Source organism: Gadus macrocephalus, chromosome 20, assembly GCF_031168955.1.
Source record: "Gadus macrocephalus chromosome 20, ASM3116895v1".
In the NCBI taxonomy this organism is placed as follows: Eukaryota; Metazoa; Chordata; class Actinopteri; order Gadiformes; family Gadidae; genus Gadus; species Gadus macrocephalus.
Window position 1 is genome coordinate 14848281 of NC_082401.1, and position 16555 is coordinate 14864835.

Here is a 16555-nt window from a genome sequence, read left to right on the forward strand (position 1 = left end):
TTGTGTTGTATAGTTTAATCATGATAGCTTATTAGAATTGCATTATTATATATTTTTCATTGAACAAAAAGTATCATTACTTAATCTTTCACGTTTAATATACCTCATTTTAGTTAATAGACAGTATGAAATATGACAAAAAGTTGTCCATTTCGAGCGACCTACCACCATAGGTCTTCATAACAGAGTATGGTAGGCCTACTTTGAGGAAACTTGAGCATGATCAAACTCATTTCTTCTTTGCTGACTTTGTGATATTTCAGCCGGGGAGGTTGTTTTTCAGTAATAAATCATGAAACAATGGCTAACTCCTAGACAATGTTTATCCGTGCTTTGAATGCGTTATTCAGAAACCTTCCACGCAGGAAGGGGTACCCACTCAGACAGCTCTCGGGGTTGGGAACAGCCGGACGAGGAAGAAGTCTGCCACCACGGTCGGACAGTAGGACAGCGGGAGCCAGAAGATCCGCGCGTCCCAGCCCACGGCGTAGCGGGTCCTGGGGTATCGAGCCGTCAGGGCGTGCTCCATGCAGCTGGTCACCTTGGTGAGGTCTGGGCTGCACATCAGCCACAGGTTGAACTTCTGGTACTTCAGATCTGAAGCACATCGGAGGGAAGCAGCCCAGTCGTTTAGCAGATGCACTCGTCCAAAAGGGGCCTACAAGCGAGTTGGTGAACAGTCACGAATTCTAAGTGCTGTACAAGCAAGTGTAAGAAAAAACGTGAATGTGTTTGAGCCGATGAAGGACTGCTCCCCCTTGGGCCCGACATGCAGGTCGGGTTGAAGGAGATTGGTCTTTATCAAACGACCCCAGGAAGGCCGATAAGGAACGCTCCCGGGACAGGGGGGGAACGCTGCCGGGACAGGGGAGCGGCCCCGGGACAGGGGAGCGGTCCCGGGACAGGGGAGCGCTCCCGGGACAGGGGGGGAACGCTGCCGGGACAGGGGAGCGGTCCCGGGACAGGGGAGCGCTGCCGGGACAGGGGAGCGGTCCCGGGACAGGGGAACGCTGCCGGGACAGGGGAGCGCTCCCGGGACAGGGGAGCGCTCCCGGGACAGGGGAGCGCTGCCGGGACAGGGGAGCGGTCCCGGGACAGGGGAGCGCTGCCGGGACAGGGGAGCGGTCCCGGGATAGGGGAACGCTCCCGGGACAGGGGAGCGGTCCCGGGACAGGGGAACGGTCCCGGGACAGGGGAACGGTCCCGGGACAGGGGAGCGGTCCCGGGACAGGGGAACGGTCCCGGGACAGGGGAGCGGTCCCGGGACAGGGGAACGGTCCCGGGACAGGGGACACCTGTCTACAGACTACTGACCCGGCCCGGGGCAACCCCCCAAATAAAAATACATCAGGATGCCTCTTAAGATAAAACAAGTGTGTTGGTACCAAAAAAAATGTTGGTATGAATTCTGATTCTGTACATTTTGGGGTACTGTGTACTTGGTACTGTGCTCCAAGAATCAGAACTGAGTCTTTTATAGTGCCGGTACTTTTTTTTGCTTTAAAAATAAAAATAAAAATCATAATAGCAGAGAGGAAAGAAACGAATGAAGTCTCTGAAGCATCGTAACCTTTGGAGCAGAAACAACACGTCCTTACATTGGTCAACGTATTTGGGCCCGTAGGAGTCCCGGACGTCCTGGGGAAGGCGGTCCCACAGAGCTCGGAGGTTCTCCTCCATGAGGTCGTGGCGGGTGACGGCGGTCTGGAAGAAGCCAGGCTCCAGGATCGACACTTTGATGCCAAAGTGGGACATCTCCAGTCTGGGAGGAGCAGAGTATTTAAGTATTTATTTAAGAATATGTGCCCAAAAAAAACAAAACGTACACCTTCCCCTTACCCCTTACCCTTACCCCTTCAAAACAAGGGAGGGGTAAGGGGAAGGGGTAGAAATGGGTTTGGGCCTAAGAAGTAATGTTCAAAGCCAGTTTTTTAAATTAACTAAACAATTAATTTGAATGAATGAATAAAGTGCCCGATCAGAAAACCCCCCCCAAAAAAAAAAAGATCCTTCTTTCTTGACCCATACCTGAGGATGTCGGAGAAGGACTCCACTCCATACTTGGAGATGGAGTAGCCCCCTCCCAGGATGGCCACTCTCCCCAGGACGCTGGCCACGTTCACCACCCTGCCGCGGGCCTTCTTCAGCAGGGGCAGGAGCTCCAGCGTCACGCCGATCACGGCCGTCAGGTTGACGTCCAGCACCTTAGTGAAGTCCGACAGCTGCAGCCAGTCTGTGGGCCCGATGGGCAGCGACCGTCCCGCGTTGTTCACCAGCCCCCACAGACCTAGCGGGGAGGCGAGCCCCCACCGTCGTCACGGTTCAAACTGTGATATAGTCCCATCGAGTGGACAACATCATAGGCTCCTATTAGCCACGCTCTCTGTCTCTTCTTTGTAGTTGTGATTTAATTTGTACAATATTCTACCTTACTGGGGTAGAAACACATCGGCAATTTTCAAATCTATAGGCCTAATATTAGCACTGTTATCCTTCAAATCGTTGTTTTATCTTTAAAGATTTGACTGTTTCCCTACAGTGAAGTCTTGTTCAGTAGTAGGCCGACTAGAGGATGAGTGCTTCACATTTAAGGCGCACTGAAGAAGGTTTGTACACTCTCCGTCTGAGGGGAAAGAGATTCTCCCACCAGCCTTGTAAAAGAAGAAGAGAGCTATAAAACTAGATGGTTGTGCTTGGGCTCGAAGCTGTTGTAAAGTGCCCTAAAAACACACACACCCGTGGCCACCTAACAATATTTTTTTTGTATTAATGCGCCACCCAATCAGGCCAGCCTCTGTTGCTTGGCAACCTTTTTTTTTTTCAATCTAGTAGTTGACTGTCTCTGTCCTAACGGTTCTATAAAAGCAATAACCTGCTTCAGGCCTTGGTAGACAGTGGTTGTAGAGCAACTAGGGGAATTTTATAAAGTAAACCAGCATGTTATGTGATAGGAGGAGGTAATCGGGGCACCCAGTGGCGAGCATGTCCCTCCCAGTGCCCAACTCTGACTGGCATGGGCACTGATTCTGGTACTGGTGCCAGTGTTGCCAGATTGGGCCAGATGTCCCACCCAATCTGGCAACACCGCCAGTGTGCCAGGGAGGGGTAGAGCCAGGGGGAGACATGCTTAGTACTTGGTGCCCCGTCTACCTCCTCCCATCACTCATCACGCTGGTTCACTTTATAAAAGTCTGACCCAATCTGGCAACGCAGACTGGTGCCAACCGGGGGTCCCCTCCTCACCTCGCTCGCCGACCTCGGCGCTCACAAACTCCCCGGCGCGGCGGACACTCTCGGCGTTGGTGACGTCGAGCAGCACCGTCTTGAGTCTGCGGGAGGCCCCGGAGGAGAGCTGCGAGGCGCCCTGCTCCGTCAGACACGCGGCTATCACGTTGAAGCCCTTACGGTCCAGACTTTTGGCCAGCAGGTTCCCGAAGCCGCTGTCGCAGCCGGTGATGAACACATGCTTGGTAGGGAAGCTGTCGAGCTTGAAGGAGTCTCGGATGTACCAGCCGATTAAAACGATAGAAATAACAGCGCATATTAAGGCCAAATATCCCTATAGGACAGAAAGACATAGATATTTAGTGTGTTTGTTGCTCTCATTTAAAAAAAAAATAATAATAATAACCATGAAAGTTTTTTAACACAGCTGTAAGATGGCGACATCTACTGGCTATTTACGGTATAAACCAATGTCGAGCTATTTCTATAAACTGTTTTATAATGATAATGACAGTATAGACCAATGTAGCCTCAACACTGAAATATGTCAAGAGATTCAAATTTGGATGGCTTACCTCACAACAAGGCATGAATACATTGGAAGCATCCTGTTGAGAAAAAACTTGATACATTAATGAACAAGGCCTTTTGATACTTCAATTTGGTTCAACGCATTCAGAAAGTAAATCTTAATCATTTTCCTTTTAATCAACTTATCAATATGTGTCAATCATTAAGCCAATCTTATGTACACTTAAAACCTATAGATCAAAATGATATAATTTAAATAAACTTAAAAAACGATTATCGGCAAAAATAGTTTCCATTTGTGAAAAATTTAATGATAAAACTCTTTACAATACAAATTCGCCCTAATGTTATCCGACAATGCATTTGCTAAATATTTGTACATTAAATACATTAAATTGCATTCAAGTAGGCCTACACGCAGAAACAGAGATCAGAGATTTTAAGATGGCATTTTGTTTCACCAATAACAAGCAAAAATCCAACCACTGTTTGTATTGATACATACCATAGCTGGGCTCGATGGTAGCGTCCCGTAAGAGAAGGAAAATCATATATGATGCTTACTTATTCAAACTTCACTCAGCTCTTGTCGACTCTACAGTAAGCCATCAAACATTTGTGAAATACTTCCAAGATTGCGCAGTAGGGAGGACGTGGTTTTGGCACGTCCAATCAAAGACATTCACTGGATTTTACAATGGCTGCAAGCAATGAAGGCAGGACTCACACTTTAGACAGGTATGACAGGCTTTTTCACTCTGTCGCCTCTTTTGACGTGGGGGTGGGGTTAGCGGAGTGGGCGTGGTAGTTATTGCCTGGCGAAGTAGGGGATATGCGTCTTGCCTGTGAAGTTCAGGACAAGCCATTACCTGAATTATTTCCAAACTTTGAGAAAATACGATACCATAACACCAACTCCGCTAGTCCTGCCCGATTTACAAAATTGCCACAAAGTGAGAGGAAAAAAATATTTTTAACACAAACGTTTTGCAATTGCAAATTAAGTAAGTGCAGCTATTTCAACTTCGTTATTTGTATTTAAAATTTTTACATTACCTTATCAATGCTTTCTTGCCTTGTTTTGATTCCATAGACGTCAACACGTGGGCCTATAGGGGACTGAAATAGACTGACTTGAATTAAATTTCAAGAACATGTTGGTTTAATACAACAATGCCAAAACCCGCAAGAGAAGTCATTGTTGAAGAGTATAAACAGGTTATTTGTGATATCTGGTATTCAATATATTTGTAGAAGGTAGGCCTATGCCTAAAGTCCCTGTAGGCCTACAGGAGAATTCATTTCAAGTTTAAAATCGTTACGTTATGTATGACACTGCAGGTTTGCGTTTACGTTGTTTGTAAAAAGCGGAAGGAAAGTTATTATGATGGAGATAATGAAAAGTAAGAATGCACGTGTTAAGGTATTGAATCTATTTAAGGTTCAATGTTAATCAAACATTAAATATATTAGGCTACATGTTTTATTAAGTAATAGGCCTAGATCTGATTGTTTTGATTTGGTCTTTCCAAAATCGCGTAGTTTATCTTTTTACTAGTACATACTGCAGCTACCCTTACAAAGTCTGCACTGTTGCACACAAATAGGACATACCAGTACTTCAGGTGATTCCACTGATTAGCACGCGCGCATCTTATAGTGCGCATGCGCAGAGGATTATGGGGCAGAACCCAGGCCCCCAGGATAGGCGCATACTTCCGCAATCCACCAGTGCTCAGAGGCCAAGCCTGGTATTGCAGCTGTTTAAGCTGGCTGTGGACGGCATGTGGACGGGGGTCCGTCATTTCATGTGGCCCAGAAGTAGATATCGCCGTCCACTCCAATACAAGTGGGGAACAGGATTGTGTCTCCGCAAAAAATGTCTGGATATCAATCAAAGGCTCATAATTATATTTCTACCCTGTTCTAAAAAAATGTACGTTTTTTCTTTTCAAAACGCCTCCTCAAGCGTTTTATTAGCAGTTTATGTTGGGTGGGCAGCTGAAAGGAGTCGTACTGAAACAAACGGCTCCTTGCTATGGACCTATTTTGAAGCGCACCGCTCCATTAACTTCCGAATTAAATTAAATTCCGAATTAACTTCCATTAACTCCATTAACTTCCAAAGTCTGAGATTTGTCCTTTTACTTAACATGAATGGCGTTGAACACGGATATATAACACACATATAATTGAAATAGCTGTAACAGGCACGGACGTATTGATTACCTGAATGATTATGGGAGACCTACGTAATTTTCATAATATTGTTAATTGTCTAATATTAACATTTCAGTTGCGTTGGTAGGTATTTCATTTTCATTTGCTTGTTTAGCTATGTATGACAGGGTTATGGTTAGCTATGTATGACAGTTGACAATGTTGGTGTATTACAATTCATTATTTGGGTAGGCTACTCCAACTTCGTTGCTGGTCGATATGTAAACATTTACTTTTATATAAATTATTGATTGCATTTTTCGTAAATAGTTAGTTGGAAGGAATCTGTTTCTTAAGCAATAACATTTAACTGAATTTTTTAGGCCTACATACATTTACTATGTTACTATGGTATTATATGGAGCAATCTTACATATTTATGAAGTTTCCAGATCAATAAAGTTCTATCTCTTTTTATTTGAACTGCCTATATGTCCTCTTGATTATAGTATTACAGTGTGTACCTTGGTTATCAGCTATCATAGAATGGTGTCAATGTGGTATTGGCATATATATTCCAGAATTTGAAAAAGGATATGGATATAGAGTGGGTGACTTTATCAGTATACTCAATCGAGATAGCCACAATAATAACCGCTCTTAGATGGGTTGTAGATACTAAGTTGGTGACAATGTGGTATTGGCATATATATTCCAGGATTTGAAAAAGGATATGGATATAGAGTGGGTGACTTTATCAGTATACTCAATCGAGATGGCCACAATAATAACCGCTCTTAAGGCCGATTTAGGGTCGTTTTAGACGCAGAGACGTAAGCACGTAATTTACACAAGGGACTTGTTTTAGACAAGTTTTGATTTACGGTTCCTTTAAGGTTCCTTAAGGATTGCGCGTGTTGCAAGGGGATTCTCCGCCAGAACAGTAGGGGGAGCAACGAACGAATCTGTGGTCGTGGAAGTGGAAATCGCTGGCTTGTTTATATTTATGCACTTCCAGTATTTTCGACGAGAGTAGCAGTAGCTAAGTTTAGGTTAGCGGTCTTTTTCCACACTCTGAACGATGTGGAAATGTGAGACTCCTGAAAGGATGTGGTTAGCTGGCCAATCACAGTCTTTGCGAGCTGCGTAGGGCCGTAGTGTTTTAGTCGCATAGTCAGGAATTTTGGGCGACGCACTTAAGCACGTAAGATATTTTACCACGCAAGGGGGGGTTATGTATCTTACGTGCTTACGCGTTACGTCTAAAACAGAGCATATATCGGCCTTTAGATGGGTTGTAGATACTACGTTTTATAACAGATAATTCAATACGTGAAGATTTGGTGATAGAGGTAAAGCATCTTCTTTTAAATATTATAAGCCTTGGTTTAGTTATTCAGTTCTGTTGGATTCCAGCCCACCATGGAATATATGGCAATGAAATTGCTGATAAATTAGCTAAAAGATACTAACCTAATTAGAAGAATTTAACCTTAAGTATATGTATATATATATATATTTTTTTTTATTTATTCATTTCTTTTGTTAGTTTGTTTTATTTTGTTTATTTTGTTTCGTTAGTTTGGTTTTTTCTTTGAATTTATTTTTATGATTTAAAGTATCATTTGCCAACGTCCTTGTCACAAACTCCTGTGTAGTAGTCCAGTAGGTGGCGGTATATGGGGAAAAACTATGATCCTCCACTAAACTAGAAGAAGAACAAGATCTCTGCATCCGGTACGTCACGGACTAGGTCACGTGTCTTGGCCCCATAATGCGGAAGCAAATCGCTCCTGTATGTTACCCTGCGCCACTGAGCAGTTTGTATAGCAATGAATGGGCGGCCATTTTCCAGTCTGTGGTCCATCCTTTATTATGTCCATGGACACTCCCCGTACTCAACGGCAGCCATCTTAGCTACGTAGCGGAAGAGGCGGAGCCAGGCTGAGCCAAACTCGGCGCATTTTCCACATAGCCTGCATTAATAGAGTCATTTTGTAGTTTTTATAGCTGCTAGGCGTAAAGAGTTCGCTGTTCAAAGCGGGATGTTTATTGCGGGGGAGGAGCCACGGCGGCAGTCGTGATCGTAATTTCCGGTTAGTGCACCACGGAGTACTCGATTTGGAACAGCACTCACATCTGAAAAAATAACGTAGTAGATAGTGCGGATAGTATACTTCCTTTAAGTATACTCATGGAAGTACGGGTATGGTCTCACGGAAATACGTGACACTGTCACGTTATTTAATCTATTGAAACGTGATCAGGGACACGTAGGCCTATTTTCTAAATTGTGTATTTCAATCGGAAGTAGGCTATTTGTCGTGTCACTAAGCATGACTTCCAAACTAAGGTTCTGTCCGGGAGCGTTCTCCCTAATGTCCCTTATGGAGCTCCGTACAGGTATAATTGTCTTAGAACACTCCCATTCAGAATGCATTGGTTTACATTTCGTTCTGTGTAACACGCAAAAAGTCGGACTATCGTGCTCTGGAACACGCTTCAATAGATTAACGTTTGTGCGCAGGAGCACGCAATCGCGTGATACCGGGTTGCAACCACACACACACACACACACATACACACACACACACACACACAACCTCTTGCAGGCAGACTCAGAATCTTGAGCCCATTTATTAGGGAACAGGTGTTATCGGGATTCCATCACTGCATTCCCAGAATCCTGCATTGTGAAAGTCAAATGTACAATGGCATTTTATTCTACATACAAAACAACCATAGTATTTTTCAGGAGTCCACGACCACCCTGCCCGTTTTGACACACTAAAGTAATTTGACACTTCTGGGATGAGCCAATGATTCATCTGTTTGGAAGGTTTTGTTGGAGACAAACAAAGAATCTTCAGGCAACAGATGTGACAGCTGTGACTGCTCTCTCTCTCCTTCGTCTGCTGGGTCCTCTGTGTTTGCCTACCTGCTACAGGTAGCCAGTGGGCGGGGCTGAGAGGCTTGTCAGCTGATGAGGTGCACCTGTGCAGGTCTGCCACGCAGGCTGTAGCCAGTCTCTCTCTCTTTCCACAGAGGCAGGTGGGCTTGGGTTCTGTTTAGGGTGGTTCCTTAAGGTTTTGGACCTTTGGATTGGTTCCATGTTTTGTTTTATGTTAACACTATTCAACATCCCCACAGCACACTTTCCACTGCCCATATACATAGGCTAGTCGAAAGAATTGTGTGTTTGGTCAGTAGTTCAGTTGGTTGGTCACATATGTTGGTTTGCTGTTCAGGTTTGGTTTGTTGCATTTTGTTTGGCTATTTCCAACATGGTAAAGATGGTTTGTTGTTCCCAGTATTTGTTTTGTCTGTCTGGGTAAGTTTCCTCCGTTCTGGCTCGGTCGGTCCTTGTGATTTTGGTACTGGTTTTCTGTCCAAACCATATAATCGCACATTTTCTAATCTTCCATACGCTACACTAATCCCTTTACAGATTTCATGATACTTACTTTATTCTAATAAATAACTTTATCCCTTATCATGTGTGGATCCCGATCTTTGCTCTGACCTGAGCCTCGTCTTAATGCAGCCAAGGAGATGGAAGAGCGTTATGAATAATTATTAGATGATTGTGTTGTACAATGAAAGACAGTAAAGATTCAATATGAATGGCAAAATAAGGATGGGATTTTATTTGAACAATAAAATATGTGTTGGGCAAATTATAGAGAGGCTGAGATTATAGATTTCATATTCAAAAGGCGAAGGGGTGAAAAAATGTAAGAGAAATATTTAAGAAATATAGGCCTACTCAAAGCCCAAATCATTGATATCATACCCTATCCAATAATAAAGAAATTTGAATTTGAATGGTAACAATTCCGTTAAATCCTCGTCCTCGTTTTGAACGTCTCACTCATGGCAGATCAGTGTGTTCTTTCTGATTAGCTCTTAATTGAGATCACCTGTCACGCATCCCTTTATTAAAGGTGAACACAATCGGTTTGGTTTACTTTTCGCATCGGCCTGTGTCAGTCGAGGTTGAGTTTAGTGAGGGTTGAAAGTTTTCGATCTAGATTGCAGATCACTATTGTCACTTTATACAAACTGAAAGTATGCGTTGTTGCGTGTTTGTTTTTGTGGGCATTTGACTGAACAGCCCAGACAAATATTGCTACCAACATGGCACTTCGAAACAGACCACCGCAGTGAGTAAAAGTTATTTTCCTTTATTAAATGTTGACGGTTTTTGGGCTGTCTCCTCAGACACAAGCCATCAGTATCCCTGCTCTTTGCACCTTGACATGCATGTCGCCGCTGTTTGTTAACCTAGCTTTGCTAATTTGTATCTTGTGATGTGTGTGTGTTTTTCTTAACAGGTGTTAGATGACTGACAAGATCTATGGGGGGGCCCCCTTTGGGCCCCCCCATACCAACTTAGTCTTCAAAGGAATCTAGTGCCATGGGACTCCAGTGTCTTCAAAACATCCTCGGAATACATGTGTATGAATGGTCCACCGAAGGGTTGATCTGGAAGCCACCACGGTCCACGCAGTAATCTGCTGCGTGGGCCGTAGTGGCTTCCAGAGCCATCTTTCGGTCTTGGTCAGGATTTGTTACAGTTGCCCTTCAATGTAGCAGTTCCTATACTTTTTGTATAATTTGGTCATGCTGCAAATTTACTTTTTGTAGTTGCTCCATATTTAGTTCTTTGACAGCCTCACCTGCTAGAAAAGTCTATTCAAATCGGCTAAATATAATGAACTAAATTAATAGCCATGAAATGTTGTCACTCATACTAATGGCAAATACCCTCTTTCAGTTGGGCATGGGCAGAACAGCCTAAAGAACCTGCTGGCTTGCATACTGCAAAATGTAACCCCGAATATAGTACATCCTGGAGTGTTTTTTAAGCATACTTTTCCATACTATGCATTATTGCGACATACTAAAAAAAAATCTGTCAGAATTAATAGTATGGTAGTATGGGTATTGAAACGCAGGTTATGTTTTAACTGTGGACCTAGAAGTTTCAACCCCTAACGAAACCCCGTTGTGCCCTTACGTCACTTCCGTGCAACCGCTTGGTACGACCACCATTCCCACCCCCCCTTCGCATGATACAACAACACTTCGTTCCGCCGTCTAGCATTTCGACTACCCCGAAGTATCTCTCTTTGTTGTGCGCGAAAGAACCAACTATGCGGTCCATAGTTGGATTGGTCTTCGTCATTGGTGCAGCTACGTTATATCTGTATTTGTTGTCCACGTATCTTCCCGTCGGGCCCCGACGTGTAACTTCTTCCGATGTCCGAGGGGAGAGTGTGAAGACAACAGGAGACCCTGAGCTGTCATCCGTCAGCGAAGAGCAGCACAGCAGGTAGAAGAAGCATCCTCATGCTCACTATTCCGCAGATGCAAGTGGGCATGACAAGTTATGTGTGTGCCATTCGTAGACTATTGCCAGATTCTTAATCTGCAATCATAAAATGTGTAATATTGGCCTGCCACCAGGCATATTACAGGCCATCAGCCATGTAAATACATGGTGGATCTAATATCCTAAACTGTGAGTCGTTCATAGACATATAACCAGGCTACATTAATGTAGAATAGACTGAAAATAAACATATGCAGTGATAACACGTCGAGTACAAAGGTATGCCTTTCTTGACAGGTTGAAGTTCCCTTCAGACTTGAAGGAACTGAGGGAGATGGCTGAGCTTCTTCAGTACTACAAGAAGGAGCATACGGGGTACCTTGTCCTTCTGTTTTCCAGTGCCTACCTGTACAAGCAGTCCTTTGCCATCCCAGGATCATCGTTCCTGGTGAGGAGGCTGTTGTGGCCTTGTGTTTTATAACTGAGTAGTGTTGTGGACGCAGTACAGGCAAGACCACATCAACGTCCTATAATGTTTTATTTGTTTCATTCTGCTATCAAGCAAGGCATTGGATAATTTCGTCATGACAAAGGGTTTAAAATAATTGTAAATATTGTGTGTATGCATTGTGGAATTGTCAACTTTCAAAAATTGTGTGTCTATTTTATCGTACCTCTGCTTGACTTATTAATAACTAATCTCATAGATCCATTAAACGGGGACAATCGGATGGATGCTCGCTGACGCACAAGCTCACACCTTCTCTTGTGTCGCCGTGCAGAACATTCTCGCGGGGGCTATATTTGGACCGTATCTGGGCCTGCTGCTGGCCTGTGTCCTGACCACTGCGGGCTCAACCATGTGCTATCTGCTCTCCCAAGCCTTCGGGAAGCAGCACATCACCGGCCTGTTCCCTGACAAGGTGTCCCTGCTCCAGAAGAAGGTAGGTCGGGTCGGGGGTCCTCTGCCGCAAATGGAAAATGAGCACATTTATGTAGCAGCTTTTCTAACCAGTGGCCACTCAAAGTGCTTTACGATATAACCTTACATTCACCCAGTCATGCACACATTCCCACACATTCCCACACCGACGGCGGTCTCAGCCATGCAGGGCGACAGCCAGCTCGTCGGGAGCAGTTAAGGTGTGGTGTCTTGCACAGGGACACCTCGACAGCTAGGAGCTGAGGATTAAACTAGCAATCTTCTGGTCACCAGCCGACCCTCTCTACCTCCTGAGCCATATGCCACCATCTACCGTCTAAAATGCGAACTAGCCCATTGTCTAGAGACATGATTACATTGCACACCTCTATCTGATCCCGCTCTTACCTCTAGTGCCCTGTTGCGACTGTCAGTTTATTGGGCAACCGACAAATTTGTTGTGACTTGCTCCCTGTAAAACAGGTTTATGGTTCGTAATCGTATTTTTGAAATTCCCCAGGTGGAAGAGAACAAGGACTGCCTGTTCTTCTTCCTGCTCTTCCTGAGGTTCTTCCCCATGACGCCCAACTGGTTCCTAAACATGTGCGCCCCCATCGTCAACATCCCCGTAGTCTACTTCTTCTGCTCCGTCTTCATCGGTGAGATCCCCGTTACTAGTCACTTCAACGTCGCTCACACAGAACCGCCCGGTCCCTCCACATGAGATGAGGCCCCGGGTCCTTGTATTCCACGTCTAGCGTGTTTGTTGTTGTCCGACTCTAAACACCGTCCCCGCGGCGTTGCCGTGTTTCCCCTTGGCGTCCGCAGGCCTCCTGCCGTACAACTTCATCTGCGTGCAGACGGGCGCCATGCTGTCCGAGGTGTCCTCCCTGGACGACCTCTTCTCCTGGCAGCGTCTGCTCCAGCTGCTGGGCATCGCCTGCATGGCCCTGCTCCCCGGAGCCCTGATACGCCGCTACAGCCAGAGCCGGCTCAAAGCAGAGCCCGCGGGGCCCCAAGACCTCCCGGCCAATAAGAAGGCCCAGTGAGTCCAGAAGGGGGCGGGGATAAGAACTGTCGTTACCTCATCAGAATGAGGGAGTGTTAATCGAGGCGAGTCTACTGCCTGGTGGAACACCGTGGTGGAGGGGCTTGGGCTTATGGGAGGGTCCGGAACATTTGGTTTTAGGAAGGGATTTAATTTCTATTTAGAATTTTTGAAAGTCTGATTAAATCCCAGGGACTTTTATCATATTCTGGTGAGGGATGATTGTGTCTGTATGGAATATTCTCGGGTGAATCAAGAAATGTTTTTGTCTATTTGAAGGTGTGATTAGGTTCATGTATGAATGTAAGGTTAAATGTGAATGCAAAAGAGGAAGCTGCTACAGCAAAGCTGTAATAAACTGCCAATTATTTGTCATGCCAAGCTGTAAAATCCTACAGGCTAACATTTCAAGTGCCTGTACAAATTTAACAAATGTTTAAATCACTACCTCAGGTATGTACATCGATGTATTTATGTATTGTACATATTATTGATGATGATTATGTTTAAGTTGGTTTTAATTAGTTTGTGTAAAGGATTTCAAGAGCTTTACAGTTTTGCATATCAGGTAACACTCTTGCAACTGTTAATCCACAAATAGATTTCACAGATTTTCTTAGTACTTCTGTTCAACTTGTTTGTTTTTGCAATAAATTATTCAAACTGCCAACCTTATGAAAAAATACTATTGGTCTAAATTTGTTTGCGTTGCTCCACGATTCGCGTATCTAAAGTTGGAATGCAATACATAAATATCTTCATTGCGGCCAATAATTGAAACCAAAAAGTTCAGACAGAATTGATTTAGAGAGAAATAATCCTTTGAGTTGTGGTTGGAGGGGTATGTTTCGACACTTATAAATTATTTGATGAAGCAACGTCTGCGGTGCAGAAGTAGTGAGTAGGTTGCATCCAACGTGGATGCTGTCACACTGAGCAGGCAACGACCTGTCCGAAGACGGTGAGTCATGTGTGGATTCTTCCGGAGACACGCATGCCGTCGAGGTTAATCACAGGACCAAACAGTCGGCTTCTAACACCCCGGCAGTTTTTCTGGTTTGAAAAAGACTTCAGAAAACTTCAAAAGCAATCAAGAGGAGTCAAGTTTTTTTTTTTGCTTTTGTCTTTTTTAAATACTCTTTATTGCTCAGATGCAGGTTGGTCAGCGATACAGTGCACTCAACTCAAAAACAGCATGACAGTGAGCAGAAATACACGGGACCATGAAGCTGGATGACATGGAGCTTTAAGGTTCTGCCCAACACAAAAATCACCAATCACGTCAAGGTGTTTCTAGGCCTGTTGACTTATGGGAAATGCAGGCCCGGAGGGTGTTTCCTTCACCCATCCACAGAACAAAGGAAGATTTCCAATGGTGGAATGCAGTTTCGAAATGACTCAACCAGAACTCACAGAATGTGAAACTAGGATTATCAATATGTTGCTGGAGTTTGTGTTTTTTTATTTATAGATGAGCAAACATAGAATTGAAAACACTGTTGAAATTCTGCAAACATCTGACTAGAATGTACTGTATCGGTTTTCAGCAAATCCATGCCTCGATCGTTTTAGACTGTTGTTTAATGCCCTTGCTTCCTGTTAACATTCTAAGACAAACACACACACACCCACACACAAGCTTTTCCAGCCTTTGTCAGACCCTGGCTAGTCTATATAGTTTGTCAACTGTGGCGTCATCTACTGTTTTAATGTCACTCATTCTTTTTTTTTTTTTTTTGCCATACTGCTTCCTCTGCGAATGTTAGAAATGCAAGCTATGCTTTCACAACTTCACTATTAGGATAGATGATTTTAAGGGAATGGATATAAAAGCAAAGTTTTCAAGCTATTTCTCCACACAACCACTCTATCTGGTTTATGTGGATGACGACAGGACTAAATTACCAGATGAATAAGAATAAGTGAGAAACAAACTGGCCAACCACGAAGGTATATGGCAAAATGTATAGTTAAACTCCCAAGCGACGTCAAATTGCTGCAGTCAGGTATTATGCTACTTAGACACATAATCTAGGACACTTTATGAAACTTATCAACGCCTATCCTCGGAGATTCTTATCAAGTTCCATCTACACAATACTGGTACAGATTTCTCTTCAGTACCTCTGCCTAGTGACAGACGGGCAGTTCTGGTTAAGACTGGATGCGCTGTTCACCGAACCGCAGTGATCCACCACCCCAAATCCCTGGAGTCATAGCAAAGCAAACCTCAAGCCCTAGACACAGCGGCACGAACGCGGATAAGTCCGAGGTCTGGAGAAGAAAGAACAGAAAACAAGAACAACGTGTCCTTCCTCTTGCCTCAAAAACATGTCCAATTGTGTACAAAACGGTGGAGCGGGCGTCTCACTATCACAGTGACTAAGTGTGAGTCACAAGGTACAACGGTGCGTTCAAAGCAGGGATCTGCCCCGACGCACGCTGCAGTACGGTGGCAGTGTACTGCAATAGTGTTACTGAAAAGATAGGGTTACGAGTGTTCTGTCCGGGGTCCAGTGAACGCCACTAGTCGCAGTGTGTGTGTTGGGGAGGGGGGTCGCCAAAATGGCCTCATGCTGGGGTCCGTTGTGTTTCGATTTTGTTGTTTTGTTTTCATGAACTACTCTTCCTGTGGTCACATGGACAAGCATTCCAACTCTTCTGCTGACAGCGGAGAAAACATGATGTCCGCCTTCTTAAATCAAAATAAGCGTAATAGTTCAAAAGACGTCAAAGACAAAACACTAACTTTCACTATTGTTCATTTATTTAAACCCCCCTGCCCTACATTGGTTTTAGTTTTTAGTCACTAAAGTCAGCCTTGGTTTCTCAGAGGTAATTCCACAAAAAAAAGAAATGTACAGCACAAAAGAAATTAAAACGGCGGGAAAGTCCCCATTCTTGAAAGAAGCCGAGACGCGCTAAAAAGGGCCTCCAGCCATCTCTCACAACGCGGGTTTGATTGGTTAAGTGTTAGGTAATAAGAGAGAGAGAGAGAGAGAGAGAGAGAGAGAGAGACAAGAAAACGACACATACATACATGTGTGATACATGTTTTCACATATACATTAACTTGTCGTACACAGTGACATTTCAATGACTAGTTGATCTACATTCTACACAGAAGACTAAGGTATAACTTCATGTTCAAGAGTCCTGTCGTTTTTGTATTTTTACAAATTTAAAATCGTTTGTTTTGAATTCCACCCCGAGTATGTTGATATAAAACAGAGCTGGTAAGATTGATTCGGGCGTTTTACAAAATTCCTTTTTTTTTTTTTTAAAACAAGTGAATACACTTTCTTTCTTTTTTAACACAAAAAAAATAAACCTG

The 16555-nt window shown here is 44.1% G+C and overlaps 2 protein-coding genes across 5 annotated transcripts; one reads left to right on the forward strand and one right to left on the reverse strand.

Moving 5' to 3' along the window:
- On the reverse strand, window positions 1-5448 carry rdh1 (retinol dehydrogenase 1). Of its 4 annotated transcripts, XM_060040805.1 has the most exons (8): window positions 5371-5448; window positions 4813-4875; window positions 4484-4599; window positions 3801-3833; window positions 3244-3559; window positions 2029-2287; window positions 1599-1762; window positions 1-597 (listed from the first exon to the last, which is right to left on the reverse strand). In XM_060040805.1, the coding sequence occupies exons 4-8, from the start codon at window positions 3813-3815 to the stop codon at window positions 380-382; spliced, it is 972 nt and encodes a 323-aa protein (XP_059896788.1). In that variant the 5' UTR covers window positions 3816-3833; window positions 4484-4599; window positions 4813-4875; window positions 5371-5448; the 3' UTR covers window positions 1-379. The 4 variants fall into 4 exon arrangements, with proteins under 4 accessions (XP_059896788.1, XP_059896790.1, XP_059896789.1 ...); XM_060040807.1 differs by having other exon boundaries at window positions 4484-4875; window positions 5371-5439; XM_060040806.1 differs by having other exon boundaries at window positions 4813-5417.
- A 5257-nt stretch (window positions 5449-10705) lies between these two features.
- Window positions 10706-13904, forward strand: tmem41aa (transmembrane protein 41aa). The gene is made up of 5 exons (XM_060040174.1): window positions 10706-11251; window positions 11549-11699; window positions 12034-12195; window positions 12694-12832; window positions 13002-13904. Exons 1-5 carry the CDS (start codon window positions 10989-10991, stop codon window positions 13220-13222), a joined length of 936 nt encoding a protein of 311 aa, XP_059896157.1. The 5' UTR covers window positions 10706-10988; the 3' UTR covers window positions 13223-13904.
- The last annotated feature ends 2651 nt before the right edge of the window (window positions 13905-16555 follow it).

Bases quoted from the DNA above. Each gene is read 5' to 3' on its own strand.
- rdh1 (XM_060040808.1), bottom strand. The intron at 3,560-3,800 runs GTAAGCCATCCA...TCTGTCCTATAG, and splicing joins TATTCATGCCTTGTTGTGAG to GGATATTTGGCCTTAATATG. The intron at 2,288-3,243 runs GTGAGGAGGGGA...CCTCCCCGCTAG, and splicing joins CGCCGAGGTCGGCGAGCGAG to GTCTGTGGGGGCTGGTGAAC.
- tmem41aa (XM_060040174.1), top strand. From the start codon at position 10,989: ATGATACAACAACACTTCGTTCCGCCGTCTAGCATTTCGACTACCCCG. The intron at 11,252-11,548 runs GTAGAAGAAGCA...CTTTCTTGACAG, and splicing joins AGCGAAGAGCAGCACAGCAG to GTTGAAGTTCCCTTCAGACT. The intron at 11,700-12,033 runs GTGAGGAGGCTG...GTCGCCGTGCAG, and splicing joins TCCCAGGATCATCGTTCCTG to AACATTCTCGCGGGGGCTAT.